The sequence below is a fragment of the Podarcis cretensis genome (assembly GCF_951804945.1).
Source record: "Podarcis cretensis genome assembly, chromosome: 9".
Classification (NCBI taxonomy): Eukaryota; Metazoa; Chordata; class Lepidosauria; order Squamata; family Lacertidae; genus Podarcis; species Podarcis cretensis.
In genome coordinates this window covers 46427448-46452739 of record NC_137178.1, presented here as the reverse complement: position 1 = coordinate 46452739, position 25292 = coordinate 46427448, and the positions used below count along the sequence as shown (strand labels likewise).

Sequence of the window (25292 nt, the reverse complement as noted above, 5' to 3'; positions counted from 1 at the left end):
CATTGCAGCCCCAGGCAACAGTGGGTGCGTGATTTTGGGGGGGCAGGCTGTAGCCATGGACATGCTATGTGCTCTGATGGTGAATTTGGGCTGACCCAATGCAAAGATCCTGAGGATGCATGTGGATCCATGTTTTGTAACCATGTTTTTGCACCATTGCAGCCCCAGGCAACAGTGGGTGCATGATTTTTGGGGGGCAGGCTGTAACCATGGACATGCTATGTGATCTGATGGTGAATTTGGGGTGACTGAATGCAAAGATCCTGAGGATCCATGTAGATCCATGCTTTGTAACCACGTTTTTGCACCATTGCAGCCCCAGGCAACAGTGGGTGTGTGGTTTTTGGGGGGCAGGCTGTAGCCATGGACATGTTATGTGATCTGATGGTGAATTTGGGCTGACCCAATGCAAAGATCCTGAGGATCCATGTAGATCCATGCTTTTTAACCACATTTTTTGCACCATTGCAGCCCCAGGCAACAGTGGGTGCGTGATTTTTGGGGGGCAGGCTGTAGCCATGGACATGCTATGTGATCTGATGGTGAATTTGGGCTGACCCAATGCAAAGATCCTTAGGATCCATGTGGATCCATGCTTTTTAACCACATTTTAAGTGGGGAGGGAAGGAAAAACACAGAAGGGACAAGGAGCAGGAGAGGGATGTGCAGAGAAGCAGCTGGCTAAGAATGCAGGAGAGGGGTAGGGAGGAAAGGAAGGCAAAAGTTTTCCCTCACCTACCCACCCAAGCCAGCCAGCTCGTGCTCTCTCTCTCTCTCTCTTCTGCATGTTTTCAGCTTTCCCCTCTGCTTGCCTGGAGGGGAGGGGCTTTCCCTGCTCTTTGTTCCGTTTGAGCAAACACAGCAAGGAAACAGAGGTGGGTGGGCAGTAAGACCCTGAGGCAGAATGCCGGAAAGCAGCCGCTTCCTCTTTTCAAGTTTCCCTTCTAGGAGACGCGCGGTTTGATTTTTGCCTGCTTTTTTTGCCTCCCCTCGCACCAATTGGCTCCAGGGACCACACATTCGCTCAATAACACGCACAGACATCTCCCCTTCCTTTTTAGGAGAAAAAATCTGCGTGTTATAGAAGGAAAAATACGGTACTTTGAGGGAATCTTCTGTATGCTCCTCAACTAACTTAAGATCTTGAATAAGATAACTAATTGAACATACTGGATAAGGTCAAAGAGTTACTAGTTGTTGCATTCTAAAGGTGGAATCTCTAATATCACTTGGGGAGCCCAGCAGTGTGTTCTTGGATTTCTCCTGGTGTAAAATTGGTTGCACTGAGTAAAATAAAATATATTAAACTATATTTTGAAGAAACTATATATTTTGATGAAATATAGTTTAATATCACAAATAAGGGGTACACTGTGTTGTGCTTTGGAGTAACAGCATTGCTTTCAATGTTTTTGGTGTTTTGTTTTATTCATGGAAATGACACCAACTGCATTAAGTTAAGCAGACAATGAGCCTGTTTTGGCTTCCAAGAAAATCAGGGCAAGTATGACATACAGTAAGAACAAGGGCAGTACCACTGGACATCTTTCGGAGATGCAGTGCATCTTACTAGTAGAAATTGTAAGCATGGTGCAAATAGTTAAGAGGAACAGGATTTAATCTGTTAAGAAACAAGAAGTTGGTTGGTTCATTCAGAAGCAATTACTTTCTGCGTTCTTGATATCTGAGGATATGCATGGATGTCTAAAACGATTGCTGTCTTTTATTTTAATGTCTAAATTATTACAGTCAACCCAAACATACTTACTTTGATATCATGGAACAGTGATTTTCCATATCTCTCTTTATAACGTTGTCTTATGTTCAGCAGGTCTATTTCACTTCTGGCAACCAGTATCCGTATAACTGTTTTGTTATGGAATCCTAACTCCTGAGAGGGGACAGGAGACATTTGACTGTTTTAGATGTCTGTTTTTTACATATAGCATTGAAACAGGTTAACTTTTTATCTCAGATGATAAATTAGGATGAATGGTCATGGAATACAGCTGTGAGAAATATTGAGAGTAATAAATTTTTACTGTACAGACTGTGCTACACTCTGCATAAAAGGTAAAGGTAAAGGGACCCCTGACCATTAGGTCCAGTCGTGGCCAACTCTGGGGTTGTGGCACTCATCTCATTTTATTGGCCGAGGGAGCCGGCGTACAGCTTCCTGGTCATGTGGCCAGCATGACTAAGCCACTTCTGATGAACCAGAGCAGCACACAGAAACATACTAAGGGGTTAAAGAAAAGGAGAATTAAGAATCTCTCTCTCTCTCTCTCTCTCTCTCTCTCTCTCTCTCTTTTGTTGATACTTCAGTAATTGCCTAGGGGACGCAGGTGGCGCTGTGGGTTAAAGCCTCAGCGCCTAGGGCTTGCCGATCGAAAGGTCGGCGGTTCGAATCCCTGCGGCGGGGTGTGCTCCCGCTGCTCGGTCCCAGCGCCTGCCAACCTAGCAGTTCGAAAGCACCTCCGGGTGCAAGTAGATAAATAGGGACCGCTTACCAGCGGGGAAGGTAAACGGCGTTTCCGTGTGCGGCTCTGGCTCTGGCTCTGGCCAGAGCAGCGATGTCACGCTGGCCACATGACCCGGAAGTGTCTCCGGACAGCGCTGGCCCCTGGCCTCTTAAGTGAGATGGGCGCACAACCCCAGAGTCTGTCAAGACTGGCCCGTACGGGCAGGGGTACCTTTACCTTTACCTTTCAGTAATTGCCTATTTGTTTAGTTAGTACAACCAACAACTTAAAGCAGCCCATATAAGGAGTACCCAGATACTTGACCTGAAAAACATGAGGTTTATGGAACAATGGTGACATCTAGAGGACACAGTATTCTGAACTGCACTTAGCTGGCCAGTATGTCTTTGCCATATGGCAAGATAAATTTGCCTATTATCTATGAAGGGGCTTTTTCCCCCAAGAGGAAGCAGTGATAAGGGAACAAAATAACTATTTGTAGGTTTGATTTTTATGATGAAAAGCTTAGAAAAATCTTGCACACTGTTAATTTTTTACAGGGAAACCTTTGTAATATACTAATGTATGCACAGTTATATTGTGTCAGATACCTCTGAAATTGCAATTGGCTAGTGTATATGCATTTGCAAGTTCTTTTTAATATGGTCCAAAATGACATTTATTTGCTGCACCATTGAGCATATGAACACAGAATATCTGTGCTAATGTGACTATTGCAGGTACATTTATGAACTGAGAAAATGATTCAAAATCTGTGTCACTGGTCCTCTCCTACCCATCAAGGACTATGCCTGAAAAATACTTTATAGGCTCCAGTTGACTCCTCATTACTCCACATTCTAATGCATGGGCTAAGCACTTTAAACGATGCTATAGTAGAGATCTGTGAAGTCTCTCAAGCATGGGAGTGTATGAGTCAGACTTACTCTGCAATTTACTTTAATAGGGATGGAGCTGTAACTTCTCACCATTGTACTTTTACTGCCCATCCTTTGCAGGGGGTGTGCAGATGTTAATTTTAACAGCTCACTTGAAGATCTAACTTGAGCAGTAAACTGGAGGAGAGGAGAACAGCAACTTTGAATTTGGAAATATATGCAAATTGCTGCCTTGTCGGCATTTTAAAATGCCTCTCGGCATCTGTGGCCCATAGATCTCAGGAAGGCACGAGGAATCTGGCCATGAAGCGTACCTAGTTTTTTTCTGAGCAAGTCACTGTCTCTTATTATAACCTATTACAAAGGGTATTTGTGAGGATAAACGTGTGTGTGGTATATTGTAATCCACCTTGAGCATTTATTTAGGGAATTTGTTTAGGAAAGTTTTTAATGTTTAATGCTGTATCATGTTTTAAATATTGTTGGGAGCCACCCAGAGTGTGTGGGGTATGTATGTATGTATGAATAAATAAATAGATAAATAAATAATAATAATAATAATTGAAAAAATATAGAGGCCTCACTGTTAACATATAAAGTGGTGTAAATTTCCTCCTCTCATGATACTGTGTGAGGGGATGAAACAGTTCATTTTCTCCACCTGTATGTTCTGTTTTTTCAAGCAATTTTCTTCCATCCCATACTGGAAGTGAGTGAGTCAGGGAGAAGATTGCTCATGATGACAGTGAGTTCAAGTGAGGGAAGGAACAAGGTTTACCTTCCTTCACCCACACACTTCTTTTTGTGGTAAAAACACCCAAACAAATCTTGCTTTATACGTGAACACAAAGTACATGCAGCTGCCCCATGGACTGACTTTGTCCCCAAGTTCGTCTCTTTACTATACAGCTGTCCTTTGGGAGAAAGGGGGACAAATTATACTTCGTGGTCAGTCCTTCTCCCAAAAGGTTCTTGTGCAAATTCCTCAATAATTACTTGAGGAAGCAATGCTTATTCTCAGGAAATTAAACTGAATAGATGTTTAAAAATAAAACAGGTAAATTGAGTTGATCTGCTGGTGTTCCCACCTTGCTCCTTGAAATCTCAAGAAGCAACTCTTCCGAGCCTCACTGATCAACTCTCAAAAGAAAGGGAAAGTTCCTTGCGATGTCTATTCAGAAATTAAAATGGACACTACTTGGAAGTAAGAGCTTTTTGAAATGATGGGCTCACTTTCCTGCAACAAGGCCCAGGAGTTAAGTGCTAACTAGCCAATGAAATATGCAGTATTTAGGGTTCTTTGGTGTGTATAGGGGCTTATCTTGTTGCCACATGCTGGCACTTTAGCTGTTCTGAATGCAAATGAAGTTTATATAGAAAATAGTGCATCTGACAGTGTCCAGGTTATTTTTCAAACCACAGAGCAGACGATTTATTGCATGATGGCACCTCCTCAATTGTAATTTCAGGTTTGTACACCAGAGGGAGTGTCAGTCCACACTGAATAGTGCCGTTTCAACTGATGGTAAAGATTTGTTTCCAGTTGAAGATGCATACAGAATCACAGAATTGTAGCGTTGGAAGGGACCTCAAGGGTCATTGAGTCCAACCCCTGCAATGCAGGAATCACAACTAAAGAATCTCTGACATGTGGCTATTCAACCTCTGCTTAAAAATCTCTGATGGAGAGTCCACCAATTTCTCACACTGGCATTTGTCTACTGGGAGGGCAGTTTAGAGTAGAATCTCATTCTTCCAAGCAATTGGCTATGGAGAATTTCTGATGCAGTCACTTTTCGACACCAGCTCTTCCATCCCTATCAATGTTGCCTTGTTTAAATAGCATGGCCCTTAAGGTTCCTTTAGTCATTACTCATGTGAGGGGCTAAAACTCTGCCTTTAGCACTACCCCTGTTGTCACCTGGCTCCTTCTACCTTCTCACCTATTCAGAGAAATTATCTGCAGCAGGTTCTTCCAGGCTTCTAAGATGTATGACTAGAGAAGGTTCCCCACGTCACATGTTTACCCTGAGCATATGGCATGCTGGAAAGAACTGTGCTTCAATGAGGGTTGGTTAAATGTACGGTCCCATATTCCCAGATGTAAAAAGTAAAAAGGTAAAGGACCTCTGGATGGTTACGTCCAGTCAAAGGTGACTATGGGGTTGCGGCACTCATCTCACTTTCAGGCTGAGGCAGCTGGCGTTTGTCCACAGACAGCTTTCTGGGTCACGTGGCCAGCATGACTAAACCACTTCTGGGACAACAGGACACCGTGATGAGTGCTTGGAAGAGCACATGGAAATTCTGTTAACCTTCCCGTCGCAGTGGCACCTATTTATCTACTTGCACTGGTGTGCTTTTGAATTGCTACAGTAGGTTGGCAGAAGCTGGGACAGAGTAGCAGGAGCTCACCCCGTCTTGCGGATTTGAACTGCTGACCTTCCGATCAGCAAGCCCAAGAGGCTCAGTGGTTTAGACCACAGTGCCACCTGCTCCCAGACGTAACTAAACAGGGTTTAAGATTACAATCCTAAGTATTCTTTGGGGAAAGTCATTACTGTCGAAGTGCCATAAATGTTCATAAATGTATGGTGTGGATGCCACCTATGTCCCACCAAACTTATTTCTGAGTAGAAACATTTAGCATTAGGTTGTAAACCTGGGAGTGATTTGTATCCCGAACCATTTTTGGAAACAGATAGGTAGCTGTGTTGGTCTGCCATAGTCAAAACAAAAAAATTCCTTCCAGTAGCACCTTAAAGACCAACTAAGTCAGTTCTTGGTATGAGCTTTCGTGTGCATGCACACTTCTTCAGATACACTGAAACAGAAGTTTCCAGACCCTTCTATATAGTGAGAAGGTGGGGAGGGGTATTACTCAGAAGGGTGGTGGGAATGGGTGATTGGCAGATAGCTGTGATGAGCCTGTTGACGACTCTTAACGACTGCAATAGGTCTTACAGGAAAAAGCAAGGGGTGAAAAGGTGAAAAATGGCTTTGTCATGTATAATGAGATAAGAATCCAAGGTCTTTGTTCAGACCAGGTCTCTCCATGGTTTTAAGTTTGGTGATAAGTTGCAATTTAGCAGCTTCTCTTTCCAGTCTATTTCTGAAATTCCTTTGTAGTAAAACAGCTACTTTGAGATCTTGTATAGAATGTCCTGGGAGATTGAAGTGTTCTCCTACTGGTTTCTCTGTCTTGTGATTCCTTATGTCCGATTTATGTCCGTTTATTCTTTGGCGTAAGGTCTGGCCTGTTTGTCCAATATAGAGAGCTGAAGGACACTGTTGGCATTTGATGGCATACACAATGTTAGACGATGAGCAATTAAATAGTCCCGAGATGGTATGTGTGATGTTGTTGGGGCCAGTAATGGTGTTGTCCGGGTGTATGTGGCAGCAAAGTTGGCATCTGGGTTTATTACAGGCTCTGGTGCCAGTGTCCGTGTTAGGTCTGGTTGTAGTATTATTGTGGGTTAGGAGTTGTTTAAGATTGGGTGGCTGTCTAAAAATCCCAAACATACCAAACAGTCCATTGTATATAGCCAGGCACTACGTTACAGCCGCATCTGTTCCAATTCTACAGACAGAGACTCTCACCTAAGAGATCTACAGCAAACCTTTTTAGAACTAAAATACCCAGCAGATGAAGTTAGATAACAGATCAACAGAGCCAGACTGATACCCAGAGAGAACTTGCTGCAAGACAGACCCAAAAAAGAAAATAACAGAACACCTCTAGTCATCACATACAGCTCCCAAGTTAAAACAGTACAACGCATCATCAGAGATCTACAACCTCTCCTGGACAATGACAGTTCTCTTTCTCAAGCTCTGGGAGGAAGACCTTTCATTGCCTACAGACAGCCACCCAATCTTAAACAACTCCTAACCCACAATAATACTACAACCAGACCTAACACGGACACTGGCACCAGAGCCTGCAATAAACCCAGATGCCAACTTTGCTGCCACATACACCCGGACAACACCATTACTGGCCCCAACAACATCACACATACCATCTCGGGACTATTTAATTGCTCATCGTCTAACATTGTGTATGCCATCAAACGCCAACAGTGTCCTTCAGCTCTCTATATTGGACAAACAGGCCAGACCTTACGCCAAAGAATAAACGGACATAAATCGGACATAAGGAATCACAAGACAGAGAAACCAGTAGGAGAACACTTCAATCTCCCAGGACATTCTATACAAGATCTCAAAGTAGCTGTTTTACTACAAAGGAATTTCAGAAATAGACTGGAAAGAGAAGCTGCTGAATTGCAACTTATCACCAAACTTAAAACCATGGAGAGACCTGGTCTGAACAAAGACCTTGGATTCTTATCTCATTATACATGACAAAGCCATTTTTCACCTTTTCACCCCTTGCTTTTTCCTGTAAGACCTATTGCAGTCGTTAAGAGTCGTCAACAGGCTCATCACAGCTATCTGCCAATCACCCATTCCCACCACCCTTCTGAGTAATACCCCTCCCCACCTTCTCACTATATAGAAGGGTCTGGAAACTTCTGTTTCAGTGTATCTGAAGAAGTGTGCATGCACACGAAAGCTCATACCAAGAACTGACTTAGTTGGTCTTTAAGGTGCTACTGGAAGGAATTTTTTCATTTTTGGAAAAGTGTTGTTGGGTTGCATTTGCATTTGTTACTACATCAAGTGGATTGTTTGGGATTTGTGATTGACATGATTATGATTATGAGAAAGCCCTAAAGCTAGGAAGCAGCACTTTAAAACTGAGGATTACAACTCCTTTAGAAGAGAATGGGGCCACATACAAACAAAATAATAGCAAAATTGTGCTTCTCAAATTACGCAAATACTCACGTGAATTGCATTGTAAAGTCTATATGCAAAATAGGAAGCTTTGTCTCTGACACACAGAACTGAGGGGGAAATCAGACAACAATGTTACAAACTTAAAAATTGAAACAAATTTGACATTAATAATCATTAGTTGTGTCTTGGATGGTATGAGCCCGTCCATTTCTTCCCACCTTTTGTGGAATATGTTTTTCTGACAGTTGGTGGTGTATGGGTTCGAATGGAAGAAACAAACAGAATGAACACTGATATCTGAAGTGACTTAAAATTCCATAGTTTATAGTTAGCTCTATGACACTCCAACATCATGAGCAGTGTTGGCCTTAAAATGTTCTGTTTTTCGATCTTCTAGTGGGGCTAGCAACATAATTACTCACTAGAAGTTTCAAAGGCTGCAGGCATTTAATTGTCTTTGTGCCATCTATTTCATTAAATATTTTACAGTTCGAAATGGTCTCTTCAGATGTCAAGAAGACCAATTCCATAGAAAAGCTGCATTTAAACTGGAGTCTAAAAAGCTTTAACCGTTGTCAATAGTTTCACTGAGTAAAGATCTAGACTTCCTGAACGTGGTGCAGGAAATCTGTAGCAACAACAATAAAACACAAGTACAATTAGCTGCTCATTCAGAGTGAGCAGCAATTTTCTCCAGGTGAATAGCAGCTGGTAGGTTGGAGAGCTTATTGCAGTGTTATTTTAAATGAACATAGTGCTTTTCCCAGCTTGCATTTCATTTTTTTCATTTTTGTATATGTGGTAATGTATAGCATATATACAAAATGTGTCACTTTAAGAAAGGGATGATATAAAGGATATTAAAACATAAAAGTAATATCATAGTGTAGTAAAATTTATAAATATTTTGTTACCTATTGCAACCAGTAGTTCCTGAAAGTATCCATCATAACATTGATTAATGGCATCTACTATATCTTGTCCAGAGATATTCTGAAATTCCTGGAAAACTTAAGAAAATATATGGCTGGTGAGGAGTTAGTTTTTTCTCAGTTAATTTTAATAAATGAATTGGAATATTAGTGCTCCAGTTCACTGATAGTTTGAAGATTTTAAAATAAAGATCTAATACAGTATTCAATAATTTGAAAAAAATATTGGCCTCTTTGCCAAGGAATGTGCTTTGACAATCACCACTGCTTAAACTGAGAAAAGAATTATAATGGCCTTCATCTGCCCCCGTTGCAACAAAACATGTCTCTTCTGTATCAGTCTGTACAGCCACAGCAGCGCTGCAGCCTTCCAACAATTTGACTTAACCCTGAAAGGCACACACCTCCACTGTCTCCCGAGACAGATGAATGCCAACAACTACACATATATGCCGTATGTAACAACTATAGTAGCCACTGTCACTTATGACTTATTTGGCCAAGGTGAGAACATCAGTATGATAGATTCTAGTGCTATTCTCTGGCTATTTTACACAATAGTGCTGTTTCAAATAGGTTCCTTCTGTACATGGATATCAGTTCTGCACAGCAAAAAATTGTGTGCAACTTGTGCAATGGACCCATTTTGCATTGTGGTCCATCTAGGTCTGCCCACATATCGGAAGATGTGTTTGGGCATGGGGGGAAGGGAGAAGCTGCTTAATAAGAAAATAAGGAAAGCTTTGCTGGATCAGGCCAAAGGCTCATCTAGACCACCAGCTTGTTCTCACAATGGCCAACCAGATTCCTTCCAAAGCCTGCAAACAGGACTTGTGCATGACTGGCATTCAGAGGCAAAGCCCATTCCAACAATGGAGCTAGAACATAGCCATCATGGTTGGCAGCCTTCAATAGCCTTGTCCTCAATGAAATATGCATTCATATGCATGCATTCAGTACATTTCCGATCACAATTCAAAGTGTTGGTGCTGACCTTTAAAGCCCTAAATGGCCTCGGTCCGGTATATCTGAAGGAGCGTCTCCATCCCCATCGTTCTGCCCGGACACTGAGGTCCAGCACCGAGGGCCTTCTGGCGGTTCCCTCACTGCAAGAAGCCAAGTTACAGGGAACCAGGCAGAGGGCCTTCTCAGTAGTGGCACCCGCCCTGTGGAACACCCTCCCACCAGATGTCAAAGAGAACAACAACTACCAGACTTTTAGAAGACATCTGAAGGCAGCCCTGTTTAGGGAAGCTTTTAATGTTTGATGCATTGCTGTATTTTAATATTGTGTTGGAAGCCACCCAGAGTGGCTGGGGAAGCCCACCCAGATGGGCAGGGTTTAAATAATAAATTATTATTATTATTATTATTATTATTATTATTATTATTATTAGTTAATTGGCCTTCAAGTGCAATCCGTTTGAATTAAACTAAGCTGATTTCTGGGAATATTAGCGTTTGGGTATGTCAAGTGCTGTATGACTCTTTCTGTTACATATTGACATGGTGAAGCCGTGATGAAAACGAATTACCCATCCACAACTGCTGGTAGCTCTTGTTGCACAGAATCATCTGCAGCAGGTTCTTGTGTTCTCCAGTTTTTTGCTGGCAGGCTTCCCATATGACCTAGATCATTAGAAGAATGACAGTGAGCGGGAGGCGATTACATCAAACAACTTTTCAAACTAATTTTGAAAATTGTTGGATACCATAGCATCCTGAGCAGCCATAGCAGGATCTGCATACCCTTCTTGTCTCGTTCCCTGGAAATAAATAACTTGAAGTGAGAATTTGTGATGATCACAGTAGTGTGCTACACTCCTTGCCCTGGAAGCCCACTTATTGCTTTAATTTGACATGGAGCTAGTTGTAGCTACTCAGATGACGGCACTACACATGATCCTTAGTATTGCTACATACCTTCCAAGATTGAACCATGGATACATGCGCTCATATATGCACTCTTACCATCCCCTAAACCCGGTTATTTTAAACACTTTCCACCCTATCTTTCATTTTCATTTTACAGACAACATCTGATTGACATGCAAACCATGTTTTAGCGTTACATAAAGCTTGCATCCCCCCCTGCACCCTTCATGCACTCTGATTCCTCCCCCCTACTTAGTACAAGCCATAGTTTCTCATCCAAATTCAGAAGATCTGGCTAGTGCTTGCCTTTCAAGCCAGAACTGGAATATATATTGAAAGCAGAACTTCCATTTTGTGTCTGGAGGTCAAGTGCAAACCATAGTTTGCTGATTCAGATGCAATAGCAGACTTTGGCTTACTGTGAATCAGGAAATTACAGAGCGAGTGGGATGGCATCAGTGTGAACTGGACCACAGATACCTTGTGAATATACCATTTGAAATAAGGTGAGAAGTGAATTCTGCTTCCACAATTAGAAACAAGAGATTTCACATGGCCAAAGAAGTGTGTATTACAGAGACAGTGTAAGCCACCTTGAGGATCATTAGGACTGACAGGCAGGATAAAGGTAAAGGTAAAGGTACCCCTGCCCGTACAGGCCAGTCTTGACAGACTCTGGGGTCATCTCACTTAAGAGGCCAGGGGCCAGCGCTGTCCGGAGACACTTCCGGGTCACGTGGCCAGCGTGACATCGCTGCTCTGGCGAGCCAGAGCCGCACACGGAAACGCCGTTTACCTTCCCGCCGGTAAGCGGTCCCTATTTATCTACTTGCACCCGGAGGTGCTTTCGAACTGCTAGGTTGGCAGGCGCTGGGACTGAGCAGCGGGAGCGCACCCCGCCGCAGGGATTCGAACCGCCGACCTTTCGATCGGCAAGTCCTAGGCGCTGAGGCTTTAACCCACAGCGCCACCTGCGTCCCCCGACAGGCAGGATAGAAATCTTTTAAATAAATAAAAAATAAGTTGTAGATGAAAATTCAGAAGGAATTCTCCCCTATTCATTCTACAAAAGTTCATTTTAAAAATTCCCATCAACGCAGGACAACACAAATGTTTTTGCCTTTTTAACCATGCAATTCTTCAAATAATTATGCAAACTATACCTGAGCAAGGTTCATAAGTGTATCCCTAAAGTGTCCAGAGGTCTCAGAATCAATATCTTGAAGAAGGTCACTATCATATTCTAGGAAGAACACAATAAATGCATTTCAACTACGTATGAGTAAAAGCTGATATTTCACATGTCAAAAGATGTCCAATCAATGCCTTTCAAAAGGCTAAAGAATTCTCTACTGGCTAGACTGTAGCTGTGACACAAGGTGCTTAACACTGAAAAGGTAAATAATTTCACTAGGACAAAGAATTCAAGAATAAAAGCAATCCTGCTGCGAGAAGAGCAGTAATGGCAGCTTCACTTTGCTGAGAAACAACTTGCACAATTACCCCTTGCAAGGTGCATCTGCAGGGTGTATGTGTGTGCGTGCTTTTGTATGCATGCACAATTAATTTGTGTGAAATGATGACCAAGCTCTTGTGAGCTGGCTGTGCACTGTGGACCATTTCATTGAATCCTTTGGGACACAGAGGTTCTGTTGGAGGGATAGAAGGTTTCTTGGCAAGCAAGTCAATGTGGAAACCCACTGAGCTGCACAACTTGGAGGAAATTAATTTGTCTCTAATATAAGGATGTTGGGAACAGGAGATGGACTGGAAGGGTGTGAATATTCTACACCAAGCAGGTAAATAATAATTATCATGATAACTATGCTGCAGAAGAGACTTAGCATAGTAAGCAAAGTACATTCTCAAACAGCAACTGCAAAAAGAGTCCCTAAAATGAAACTGTGTGAAGCATAATATCTTCATTTTATTAATGGGAAATACTGGTTCTCTACATGCTACACCCTGATTAGGAGGCATTCTACAAAGTAATCATAGGAACTCAAAGATACAAAAATATATTCATATAGTGTATATGAATTAATTATAACCAAATGTTATGCAATTTTTAAAATTGTTTTTTGTTCCAATGTGGAGTAGTATTAAGATCCTGCTCTAATGACCTAATAATGCCACTTTTTTACTCAACAAATGATTCGTGGTCTGGTCCTTTCCCACATCTTCAGTGAGGGAAATTAGTAGGATAACAAAAAGCTCCTTGTGGCCACAGAACAATCATGTTGTTTTAGCTATGCTTAGTATTAAACATGGAGTTGAACAATCATGCCCAATGGTTATCAGAACCCTCATTTTACTGCATATAAATAAAGTAGAGCTGTGCATTTTATTTCTAAAACACAACTTAATTAAGGGATGGAATAAGAAAGGTGTTGCTATTGCACTTTGTTGCCTATGCAAGCCACCCCCTCTCCAAACACCTATTTTTTTAAAGCAAGGGAGAACTGGTTGGTTTGGATAATAGAGGCATATTTAAAGCTTACATGTGCTACAGGATGACTGCTTAATCCTATGCTGTTTGCTTGGATGTAAGACCAACTGTATTCACTGAGGCTTACTCCTAAGTAAGTATATATTGGATTGCTGCCTCAAAGTAGTTTAAGAATAATAATGACTGTAGTTTTTCTGGTGTGTGTGTGTATGTGTGGAATCCTGTCAGCACCTCGTCAAAGTACAATTCCCAGGAATCTGTGGCGAAACCAATGACAAAAGTAGCACGAAGCATGTAGGCTTGTAATATAATTAGGCATTTAGCCTCTTCTAGATTGCAGCTGCAGCTGTACATTTTTGCAGGAAACAATGGGGATTATTACGCATTAGGTAGGCCTCCTTCATCTGGAAGATCTCTCCATTTGATCTCGAGGCTAATATGTCAATGAGGCAATTCTCCTCTGTGCCAGCCCCCTAGGTCAAAGCAGAAAAAAAACATTGCTAGTATAAACAGTGGTTACAAATCCATTTATTTAGAATAAATACAGCATGCCATGTTTTACCTCAAGTTCTTGTTTTCCTGAGAAGCAGTGATTTGAAAAATCTCATTGCTTTTTTAGCAGTGCATTGGTCACTGAGCATTGGACAGCCTTAGTCTGTGACATTTTGAATTTAAGCATTGCTATTCCTTCGAATCCCCACAGTGGGGTGAGCTCCCGTCGTCCGGTCCCAGCTCCTGCCCACCTAGCAGTTTGAAAGCACCCCTAAGTGCAAGTAGATAAATAGGTACCGCTTTATAGCGGGAAGGTAAACGGCGTTTCCGTGCACTGCGCTGGTACTGGCTTGCCAGAGCAGCTTCATCACGCTGGCCATGTGACCCGGAAGTGTCTTCGGACAGCGCTGGCTCCCGGCCTCTTAAGCGAGATGAGCACGCAACCCCAGAGTCGGTCACGACTGGCCCGTACGGGCAGGGGTATCTTTACCTTTACCTTTTATTCCTTCGATAAAACAAGGTGGAAAATGAGATAAGCTGCACCAATATTAGCGATATTTTAGCTCCACATGAAGTGTGCCAGTATTACGGTGTCCTTATGAAACAGTAAAAAAAAAAGGTATCTGGAACCTGCAGCCCATAGGTCCAATCCAGACTTCCAGGTCTCTGAATCTGGTCCATGGCACTCTCCCTTGGACACCCTTTTTCATCTCACTGACTTGCCATCTCCTTAATCTGTCCTGTTCTGCTTCCTCCATAATTGCCTTGAGGTGACCACTGAGGAGGAAAGCAATCTAGATTGGGTTGAATGAAGTAGAGTGCTTTCTCCCTGCTTTGCCAGTTCAGATGGATTAAATTTGGGCTGAAGAAGTCTCTCTGCAGCAAGTATGGAAGAAGATCAGGCTTGTGAAGCAGTGATAGTGCACTCTGCTTTGTTACTGTGTATTGTCCCAGTTGCACACATGAAGCTTGGTAGCATGCTGCTATGCTAAGACTGGAACCCCAGGTGCACTTATCTGAGAATGAGTCATCTCACTGAAATTCTGAATAAATATGCAGGGGACCAGGCAATGTGGCTATTTCATGCTTAGGCAAACCATTATGGGAACAAGGTTTGAGTCCATGTAGAAATAGCTTCACCATTGACAGTTGCAATGGGTATGTTTGTGTGCAGAATTGGAGATAATAGCAGGACAATAGTAGCTATTAGTTCCACATGTTGGCCATAAAAATTAATTTGTGATGAACAATCAGCTGCTTTTGTTCTGGTTCATGGTCCTTGTTTATAGTGATACACAAGTTTGTTCCATGCTTTTTAGTCAAATTAAATGATTAAATATATACCTAAAATCTGCGGAATTCCCAGTTATCATGTACATATTTTCTCCCATTTTATTTATTTATAAAATGCTTATACTACTTGATATATTAATAATCTCTAAGCAGTTTACATAAAAAGTACAAACAATACTATTCAATAAAAGTATATAAGAGCTAGGTAAAAAGACCCCTAAGTAGTATCAGTTGCCAGGATAGACCTCTAAGTTGTAGCAGTTGCCAGGATATTGTCCTGTTCACCTCTGTATAGTTCCATCTTTATTTCAGACATTGTGGTAGACTGCAATGTTTAGCTGGTGATATTGTGAGGTTTAGCTGCTGATAACATTGCAATGTTTAGCTGTTGAGTTATTGTGATGTTGAAAACCAGATATTGCCTAGCCCTTACACACATTGTGATTCACACTACGTTGCCAGTTCAAATATTATGAAACAATTATCACAATGTGAACTTCAAAGTGGTTTTGGGTGATATAACGATATATTGCCCAGCCCTAGTAATTACTATCTCTGTCTTATGCTAGGGAGGGCATTCTAGAGATTGGGGGTTTTCATCAAGAAGATCTTTCACATTACCATTAAGAGACAATCTGCGGGTTGTGGAATGACAAGCAGGGTCTCCTTGGAAGATCTTAGTGATCAGCTTGGTCTGTCCAAGGGAGAGGTGGTTTGCTATCAGAGGCAGCTCAGCTGGGTCTGCTGCACTAGGTGCCAAGCCTAGAGGGCGTCTTAGGGTGTAACAACTGTGACATAGTGAATGGAGCAGAAGAGAAGGCAAGAGATAGAGGCCCTTGAATTTCAACCTCACATAGGGCACTGCTAAAATCTGAAAGACCAAAGTCCACCCCTGCTGCTAGGTAACCTGGACTTAATATTGATATATTCACTCCAGATTCAATAATGAAATCCTAACCTTATGGTCTGTAGCCAAATCTCAATAAATAAACTATATATAAATGTCTACAAGGGTTCAACAAGTACCTTCATAGCATGCCAGAGTTCATGGGCATCATATGACGCAGGTGGATACATCAGGCCAACCATAACTTCCTTGAAATGACCCGAGAGAGTTTCTTTCAGGTCCAGTAGTAAATCCTTGGGAAAAGAAAGCGGTCTTTAGTTATCCTGCACATCCTGCATTTCTCAGTGCAAATTCATTGCTTTACTGTATACGAATGATGGAATAACCATGTACAATCTTAGTAATAGTGAGGAGGCGTTCTGCAGCTTTGTCACACTGAAAATACCAAGTAGAAAACCACTTACCCTCAACAACAACGCAAACTGTGAGAATGATCAGGAACATACCAGAGAGTAAATCCTTTTGAACTTAGTTCCGAGTAAAAATGCTTTGGATTGCAGTGAAAGCTGCCCAGTCTTGACCCAGTTACCTGGGGGTAAGCTCCACTGAATACAGTAAGGCTTCCTTCTGAGTCGACAGTGTCAGGCTCCATTTGCAAATCAACTCCACTTGTAAATAAAGGATTCAACACTCCCTATGTTTCTTAAGAAATGGTTGTCTGCTGAAGCATTGCAATTACAGAATTTAAAGTGGATTGGTGACCTTTTCCTTCAAAATTATAGGAAGGCCTTCACCGTTTCCTTCATCTAGTGCAAGGTTTTTCTTTTCAGTGTAAACAGGACTCCATTTTTGTACCTACATGCACCACTTTTAATTGTTCTCTGAGATGTGGAGGAAAAATGAAAAATGGAATATTTCAGGATCAAATCAGAAACCTGGATGGCTTCTGTAATTACAGGGCTGGCTTTGGAAAATCAGGATGCTTGGAGGGTATGGAATTTGTGTGTGTGTGTGTGTGTGTGTGTGTTAGCACTATTCCCAGAATGCCCAAGCCACCATTAAAATTACTTCATGTGTAGCTGTGGATATTGTACAAAAAAATGGCATGATCAACTATATCAGTGGCTATCACCTATTGGAAGGTTTGTTCCTCACACCCTGCTTGGAGCTACCTTAGCTGGCGCGATGACCATCTGTTAAAGGAGGCAGACACCCACACCCCTGGTGTAGTACAACTCTAGAAGGGCTAACTATGTACACAATCCTCTGATACCAGATATGGGATTTCTAATTTTGTAATTTGGTCCATGGGGTCACGAGGAGTCGGACACGACTAAACGATTAAACAACAACAAAACTTCACCCTGTTTACCATTCTTTGCATGTATACTACTTCTTTCAGCAGCTGAATCCTCACTCAGCCTCTATCCATAGATGAATCATATTTACTCGGTAGGAGCATATTGTCTTTTCTCCATTTTACCAGCCTTTATTTTGCTTTGATCACCAATTCAAGGTCTAGATTTTGATTGACTGAATCAAAACACAAGGGGATGTGTCCTCCAGTGCAACTTGGCTTTAAGTGTTTCTTTGTGAATTGTGTATGATTACTTTCATTACCAAGGGATTTAGAAATAAAGGGGTAATATAAACTATAAATGAAATATAGCACAGCTAATGCAAAAGCTGCTCTCAGAAGGCGAATAATTAAAGGTAACCACAGGCCCAGTGAATATAATTAACATAGCAGGCAGAGCAGCAATGAGGAAAGAGACATACAAATTAAAAATGAATTTATGATGAAGAAACAATATGTAATCTTTGCTGAATGCACATTAGATACATTTGACAGCCACTAAATCACATGTGGAATAGAAATTAATTCATTAAGACATTTGCTGCTGACAGCATGCCTGTAGGAATTGATTAATAATACAAATGGAGACTAATTAAAAATTACCCCCTGCAATTGGAACTAGGGTAAATGGAGAAGAGTAGTGAAAAATAAGACAAGACAACTAACTCTGAATTGTCATTATTAACATTTTCTAATTATCTCAGTTATGAGAAATAAGCATAGGGTAATTGTAAGAAGGCATCTCAGAGAAGTTTGTGCTTAGGTCTAAATGAGAGAACCAGTTTGGATGTTTTAATGGAAATATGTGTCTCAGTGGAACTATGTGCTTCAACTTGCATCTGTTTTTGCTTTTTTAAAATTCATTTTGCAATTTGCAATTCATTTTAATGCCAGCGTTTTCAACTTCCTCATTAATGATCTTAGAACTGAAAGCAACAGCCTTATAGTTCTTTTAGCTTCTCTGCAACTGTTCTGAGCTGTGTCAGCCTTTGTTGGCTCAAGGGTGTCTTACATGAACAGTGGATATCAGTCAGCAGACAGGACAGTGATCCTGGTTCCTTGATGCAGTCATACAGTGCACTCCTTTTTCCCTGCACATAAAGACTATGAGATCATCTCATAGGTGGGTGTAGTGTGGCATCAGGATTTTCCCAGTCCTGATACCTGATACAACAGCTGATACTTGGATAAAGGTTCTGGGTTGCACCAAATTTTATCCAACAATCACATTTGCCATGCACACACACATTTATTTAGGATACTTATAACCTGCTTTATAGCACTGCTGGAAATGGCTCACAAAAATTATCATGCTAATCATATCAGCCACAGAAATGGCCCTATGATGGCAGGCTAATTCATGTGGCATTTCCTGTTCTCCACTTTGGTGATCTTTGGCTGTCCTCTGAGGTAATATCTGAACAGAATATTAGGTACTATAGAACCATCAGAAGCATTATGGAGGAAAGGCTTTTCCTTCAAGTTTCCACACCTCCCATTTAAGGATATTTACCAGCAAATGTGATTGTTACATTAAGGATAAAGAGGCCCAGACAATCTGTTTTAGGTGAGAGCAAACCCTTTTTTGGAGGATTTCATTTAAAAAGAACATTTCCCGTGCTAAAACACCATGGCTGCCCACTGTCCAACCCAGCCCTAGATAAATCACATGATCTAATTCAGACATGGAACTGTTCTTACTGGTTTAGGGAAAAAACCAGGGTTTTATGACATGTTTCCTTAAACCAAGGTTAATGCTAACCAGAAGGGTTTGGACATATCCAAAACTCATTCACATAATGCCAAGCCATAGTTTAGCATCATGTCTCAACACACCCAATTAGCTCCTTCAGAAAGTTTGCAAGGGCCTCCCACCATGCTGCCATCCACTAAGTCTTGGATGTTGGATTTCAGGACAGACAAAAACAAGTACTTCTTCACACAGCATGTAGTTGAACTATGGAAGTCACATCAGCAACAGATACTGGTGGCCACAAACTTGGATGGTTTTTTAAGCGAATTGGACACATTTATGGAGGCTAAGGCTATGAATAGCTACTATCCAGGACTGCTGTACTCTGCCTCTACTGTTGGAGGCAGTAAGATTCTGAATACCAGTTGCTGAGAATTGTAGCTGGGGAGGGTATTGTTATGCTCAGGTTCTGCTTGTGTGCTTCCCATCAGTATCTGGTTGGCCATTGTGAAAACAGGATCTGGACTAGATGGTCCACTGGCCTGATCCAGCAGAGCTCTTCACATGTCCTAATGACCTCCACATGCTCATTCTTGGGGCCAAGGAGATCTGTAACTCAAAGGTGCTTTGCAGTAGTGTTTCTTGAGCAGTAGCATCCTATATTGCATGAGAAGATTTTTGGAAAGTTGTAAAAAAAAAAGTTGAAACAGCATCAGGTGTATGTTTGTATGTGCATTTTGTTCAAAGAGGAGAGAGAGAAGAGATTCCATTATTCTTATTCTTATTATTGCATTTATATCTCCATTTTTAAAAATCCAAGATGCTCAAAAAGTTCAAGGTGAAATGCATGGTTCCCCTCCTCATTTAATACCCATAATAACCCTGTGAGGCAGGTTAGGCTGAGAGGCAGTGACTGGCCGAAAGTCATCCACTGAGCTTCATTGCTGAAAGGGAACTTGAACACTTGTCTCTCCCAGGTCTTAGTCTGACAATCTAACCACTACAAGAACTCTGGTTCACCTAAACTGGTGCTTTTTATATTCTGGCATATAGACTTCATCCCAGTAGACATGACCCATGAAGGTAAGTCTTCTGCTGGATCAAAAACAGGACACGGTCAAAGTGATGGAGAAATGGAATAAGAACTTTATTAGCCCACAGACCTGAAGTTCCTGTGATCACCGTGAAGCAAATAGTTCTTCATTCACATGTAGCCAACAAATGAGATGGCAGTACTTCTGGATACACCAGAAAAATATATATAAAACCAGTAACAGTGATAGGAACAGGAGACTGAAAACTATAGTTGTGAACAAAATGATCAAAACCTACCCTGCCATACATGTTCCTGTAAGCCTCGGCAATCATGAGTCTCTGAGCATTGCAGCGCTGCGTTAGAATATTAATTAGAACGTCTTTATCACAATCTTTAAGAGAAAGAAAATATAATTATTAGATTAGGGAGCAGTTACTTGTTTATCATGCCAGTGTTATTGGCACTGGGCAGTGGTTGCTGTGCTTTATTCCACTGTGTTAATTGCATTTCCTGCAGAAAAAATATCAACAAATGAATATCTCATTGGCATTTACAATCCCCAGTGGTATTTAAAGTACTTATGTGCCTGTGACTTGCTGGTGTGCCACTGACAAATAGTTAGCATTATCAGATGCATTGGCATATCTCTCAAGGGCAATGGACATGAGCACATCAAGAGAATGGATAATGGCTTTCATGGAACAAGAGCTCGTCATTGCGTAAAGATTTATATCTGACCCTTGTGTTTACATCCTTCAGATACTGTTTAAATCTTTATTTTAATGTTACTGAGCTCCAGTTTTTATGGCTACTTACAATTGGATTACTGATTGAAACTACATATATATGTGTGCAAAGGGATTGTATAATAAATACAGGAGCTCTTTTATTTTCTGTTTCCTTCACAGTAGCCTCTGAGTAATGCTCTGTGCTTTGGGAACCCAATTCTAAAAAGAGAAGAAGAATGTGTATGCTTTCTGGCTTATGATTGGGGTTTAGTACTAAAATGATAACTTAAAAGCAGTGATTTAAAAACTGTTCTGGGCAATCCTGGAAGATGTCAGAACTTTTTCAGGAGTTTCAGTAGCTTATCAATAAGACAAGATCATTATGGACAGGCACATTTTCCTAGAAGACAGCTTGCCTACCACTAATGATCTGGAGTGTTGAGTATAGCGAGACAGGAGCTTGGAAAGCCTTTGTTTTCTCCTTGTTAAAGCTGGTGTTTTTTCTTTTTTAAAAAATACTTCTGAATATAATTAAGACTCTTTTGGGGTTTTTTTTAAATAAAGCAGTGAGGGAAACAAAGGATTCTCCTTTATTTTCTTGAAAAGTTTTCACAGTATTTTTTGTCTGCTAAATACACTCTTAATTCTCCCCAGTGATAATGCTGGACTGTATCTGTATCTGTGTCATCTTCCACCTTTCTTCCCAAAGGAGCCCAGGGCTACAACCACATCAACAACAAAATAGCTAAAACCTAAAACCTAAACATCTAAAAACCAGAGTTATAACATCCCCAAATATTTAAAAATAATATTTCCAGATCAGGAAACCCTTCACACACACACACACACACCAGGACCCCCATCTTATCAGGATTTGGTTTTAGTCGATTGGCCCTTATCTAGTCCATCACTGCTTCCAGTCACCTGTCCAACATTGTCACATCATCTCCTGATTCCGATGGAATGGAAAGATAGAGCTGCATGTTATCAGCAGACTGAGGACGCCATGCTCCAGCTATCTAGATGGCAGCTCCTAATGTTTTCATATAGATATTAGATAGCACAGGAGACAGAATGAACCCTTGTGGAACCCTACAACTCAAAAGTCATTGAGTTGAGTGACAATATCCTAGTACTTTCTGGTAGTGACCCACAGTGTCTCCAAATCCCACCTCCCTGCAAAACTCCAGAAGAACACCATGGCCAATGGTGTCAAAAGCTACTGAGAGGTCAAAGAGAACCAGTAGGGTCATACTCTCCATCTCTCTCTCCTAGCAGAGATATCAATCAGGGCAGCCAAGGCTGTTTTGGTGCCAGACCTGGGCCTGAAACCAGACTCAAATGGATCTAGATAATCGGATATATAACATTTGTTCTCTGCCCTCCCCTCCCACTGGCTTTTGGTGCTAGTATCTGTGCATCTATTAAATCTAAAGAAATTTCAGAATAAAGGATTGCTTCTGAATGTTAGTTAACATATTTGCATACCCATTCCTTGGAGAGCTCCCCCGAGAACCTGGGCATCCATAACAGGGTCAAAAGTAGGAGCTGGGAAGATTGTCCCTTGAATCTGTTGAGAGAAAAGAAATGTGAGCCTTTTTATTTTATTTTATTTATTTATTTAAATTGACCTATTTTTTTAAAAAGCAATGCCCTGGTGGTCAATGTAGGCTGTCAGGGAACTGCCATCGGAGCCAGAGGGAGAGAGAGGGCTCCAAAGGGATTCCGGAGAGCGTCCCGGGATGGAGAGAAGCAGTCCATCTTCTGGGGAAGGAAATCAGAGTAGCACCAGTGGAGAAGGGGGGCAGATGGGGGAATCGGCGAGGCGGTCCCATGACTCCTTGCCGGGGACCAGCGGGGAGAGCACGGGTCCTCCGCTGCCCACACCCTCCTTGCGCAGAAGGCATCCACGCAGGGAGAGTAGGTGGAGACTAGGCGTCAAAGAGCTTCTTTGCTGGAAGAAGTTCAAGAAACACCCATTGACGGATTCTGCCAGCGATTGAGACAGCCACGGGCGAGTGGCTGTCCAGACAGAAAAGGTTCACTCAGGCAACCCAGCCAGGTGTGGTGCCGGTTTACGCACGAGCAACCCCTAGAACCATCACATAGGCCTAAACTAGAACTACATATCTTTGCATTTTAAATGTATGGAAGGGTCCAGATCAGGCCTCTTGAACCTGCAGTTTGAAAAGGAAAAAAGTTACTACTTTGATCACATGAATATTTTTAGAAGCACCTTAGAGACCAACTAAGTTTGTTCTGAGTATAAGCTTTCGTGTGCATGCACACTTCTTCAGATACACTGAAACAGAAGTCATATATAGTGGGAGGGTGGAGTGGGTTTTTTCTCAGCAGGGTAGTAGGAGATGGCTACTCTCCTACTCTCCCATCTCCTACTACCCTTCTGAGAAAAACCCCACTCCACCCTCCCACTATATATCAGGGTCTGGAGCCAACTGAGGATTCCCAGTAAGATCCTCTCCCTATTGTGTGGACAGGTAGTCCCTCCCCCTACCTGGCCTGATCACCTTGGCAACACCACCCCAGGTGGGGTTGGGCAACTGACTGAGGTAGGCGGAGATCTCCAAGTATCCCACCTGGAGAAGTCGAAGCCAAGCCTGTGCTAATGGTGCCACATAGAGTCCAGGGGGCTGCATGTGACCACGCAAAGGGTGCCCCACATTTAATGTGGGGAGCAGTCATTGTAAGCTGCTCTAGGAGCCTTTTTAGACTGAAGAATGGAATAAAAACTCCAATGCTAATAATAATGGCTCATGCCCTCCAACATTTCTCCTGTGAAAATAGGGATGTCCCATTCCATCATAATAATTTTACTATTTATACCCCACACACTGGGTTGCCCCAGCCACTCTGTGCAGCTTCCAACATATATAAAAACACAATAATACATTAAACTTTAAAAAAAAAAAAAACCCCTTCCCTATACAGGATTGCCTTCAGACAGCTTGGGAGTGAAATAATTGCATAAAACCCCCAACATTTCTCCAATGAAACTAGAGACATCCTACCACACCCTCTAACATTTTTCTGATGAAAATAGGGACGGCCTAAGGAAAAGCGGGACATTCTGGGATCAAATCAGAAATTGGAATGGCTTCTTTAAATCAGGGACGTCCCTGGTAAATAGGGACAGTTGTAGAGTCTGATGGCTTAGATCCTCTGCAATACAAGTGGAAGGAAGTTGATACAAGGGTTGCCAATGCCCTTCTCCCTTCTCCCTGCTCTCCAATCTCCTGCCTCCTCCAGAAAGCTCTCAGGAGGATCTAGCAAACCTCCTGAACAGCATGAGATGGGATTCAGGATGCTGCTGGGAGAGAAGGAATGTCCCAAGCCTTCTTGTATAAGCATACATTTTTAGCATAGATTTTCCTTTTGAAATAGGCACCACCACTTTTTCTTATTGGGACAGAGCGGAAGTGGAGAGCTGCTTTGTCACACCTAGATTGTCTTTGAGATAACCACTGGGTAAACAATTCCCCCCCCCCCCATTGAGGCTCAATTGGTGCCTTTGTTATATATCTCTAGGCACCAGGCCAATTAAAAAAAAAATCCTTTCCTCCCAGGCCTTTGACTAATTAACAATCTATTACTTTTTAAATTGTGTGTGGGGGTTAATGTTTCTGTTTGCTGTTGCGCTATGTGTTTTTATGTATAGTCGTACCTTGGTTCTCAAACGTAATCCATTCCAGAACTCTGTTTGACTTCCGAAAATGTTCAAAAGCCAAGGCGTGGCTTCCGATTGACAGTAGGAGCTTCCTGCACTCAGTTGGAAGCTGCGGAAGCCACATCAGACATTTGGCTTCCAAAAAACATTCGCAAACTGGAACACTCAATTCCGGGTTTGCAGCGTTTGGGAGCCAAAACATTTGAGCCACAATGCGTTTGAGAACCAAGGTACGGCTGTATTTATCTTGTAAACCAACCTGTGATATTCAGATGAAGGGTGATGTAGAAATATAATAAATAATAATAAAAACTAATAATAATGTGTAAACCTTGGAGTTCAGCTGGCTTTAAAGCTTTGAATTTAAGATAATTTAGTTTTTCTCTGTACATAAGTTGCCTGTGCAGCCATTTGAAAGAAAGAAACAAAACCACTTGGCCCACTTGCATTTCAGCATCAGATTTAGAAAAGAATGCGCATTCTTTCCTCTTTGGCACTTTCCTAATTCATTATCAACTTAGAATTGAAATTATTCTTCCAAAGCACCGCTTTGAAAATATTGATAGCAGAAATAAAGAATCCTTGGCAAGAAGAAAAAATGTGTAAAAGTTTGAGAGAAATAAGACCTTAAATACCCTCTGGTGAATAAGATACCTCACCAGACTCCGATGTATTCAGCTAACACCTCCCCATAGATCAGAGTGAATTATTAGAAAGGGCATTATACTTGTGCCA

At 41.7% G+C, this 25292-nt stretch overlaps 1 protein-coding gene across 1 annotated transcript in view; it reads right to left on the bottom strand.

Annotated features, from left to right (window-relative positions):
* ANXA10 (annexin A10) overlaps positions 1-25292 on the bottom strand; it is a 33162-nt gene that overhangs the window by 1808 nt on the left and 6062 nt on the right. The window contains exons 2-11 of the mRNA XM_079991440.1: positions 22361-22442; positions 20441-20535; positions 16238-16351; positions 13809-13899; positions 12141-12220; positions 10815-10868; positions 10638-10731; positions 9085-9180; positions 8219-8277; positions 1769-1891 (exon numbers count right to left, since the gene is read on the bottom strand). Coding sequence (XP_079847566.1) covers positions 1769-1891; positions 8219-8277; positions 9085-9180; positions 10638-10731; positions 10815-10868; positions 12141-12220; positions 13809-13899; positions 16238-16351; positions 20441-20535; positions 22361-22442 — 888 coding nt within the window. The remainder of the gene's footprint in view (positions 1-1768; positions 1892-8218; positions 8278-9084; positions 9181-10637; positions 10732-10814; positions 10869-12140; positions 12221-13808; positions 13900-16237; positions 16352-20440; positions 20536-22360; positions 22443-25292) is intronic.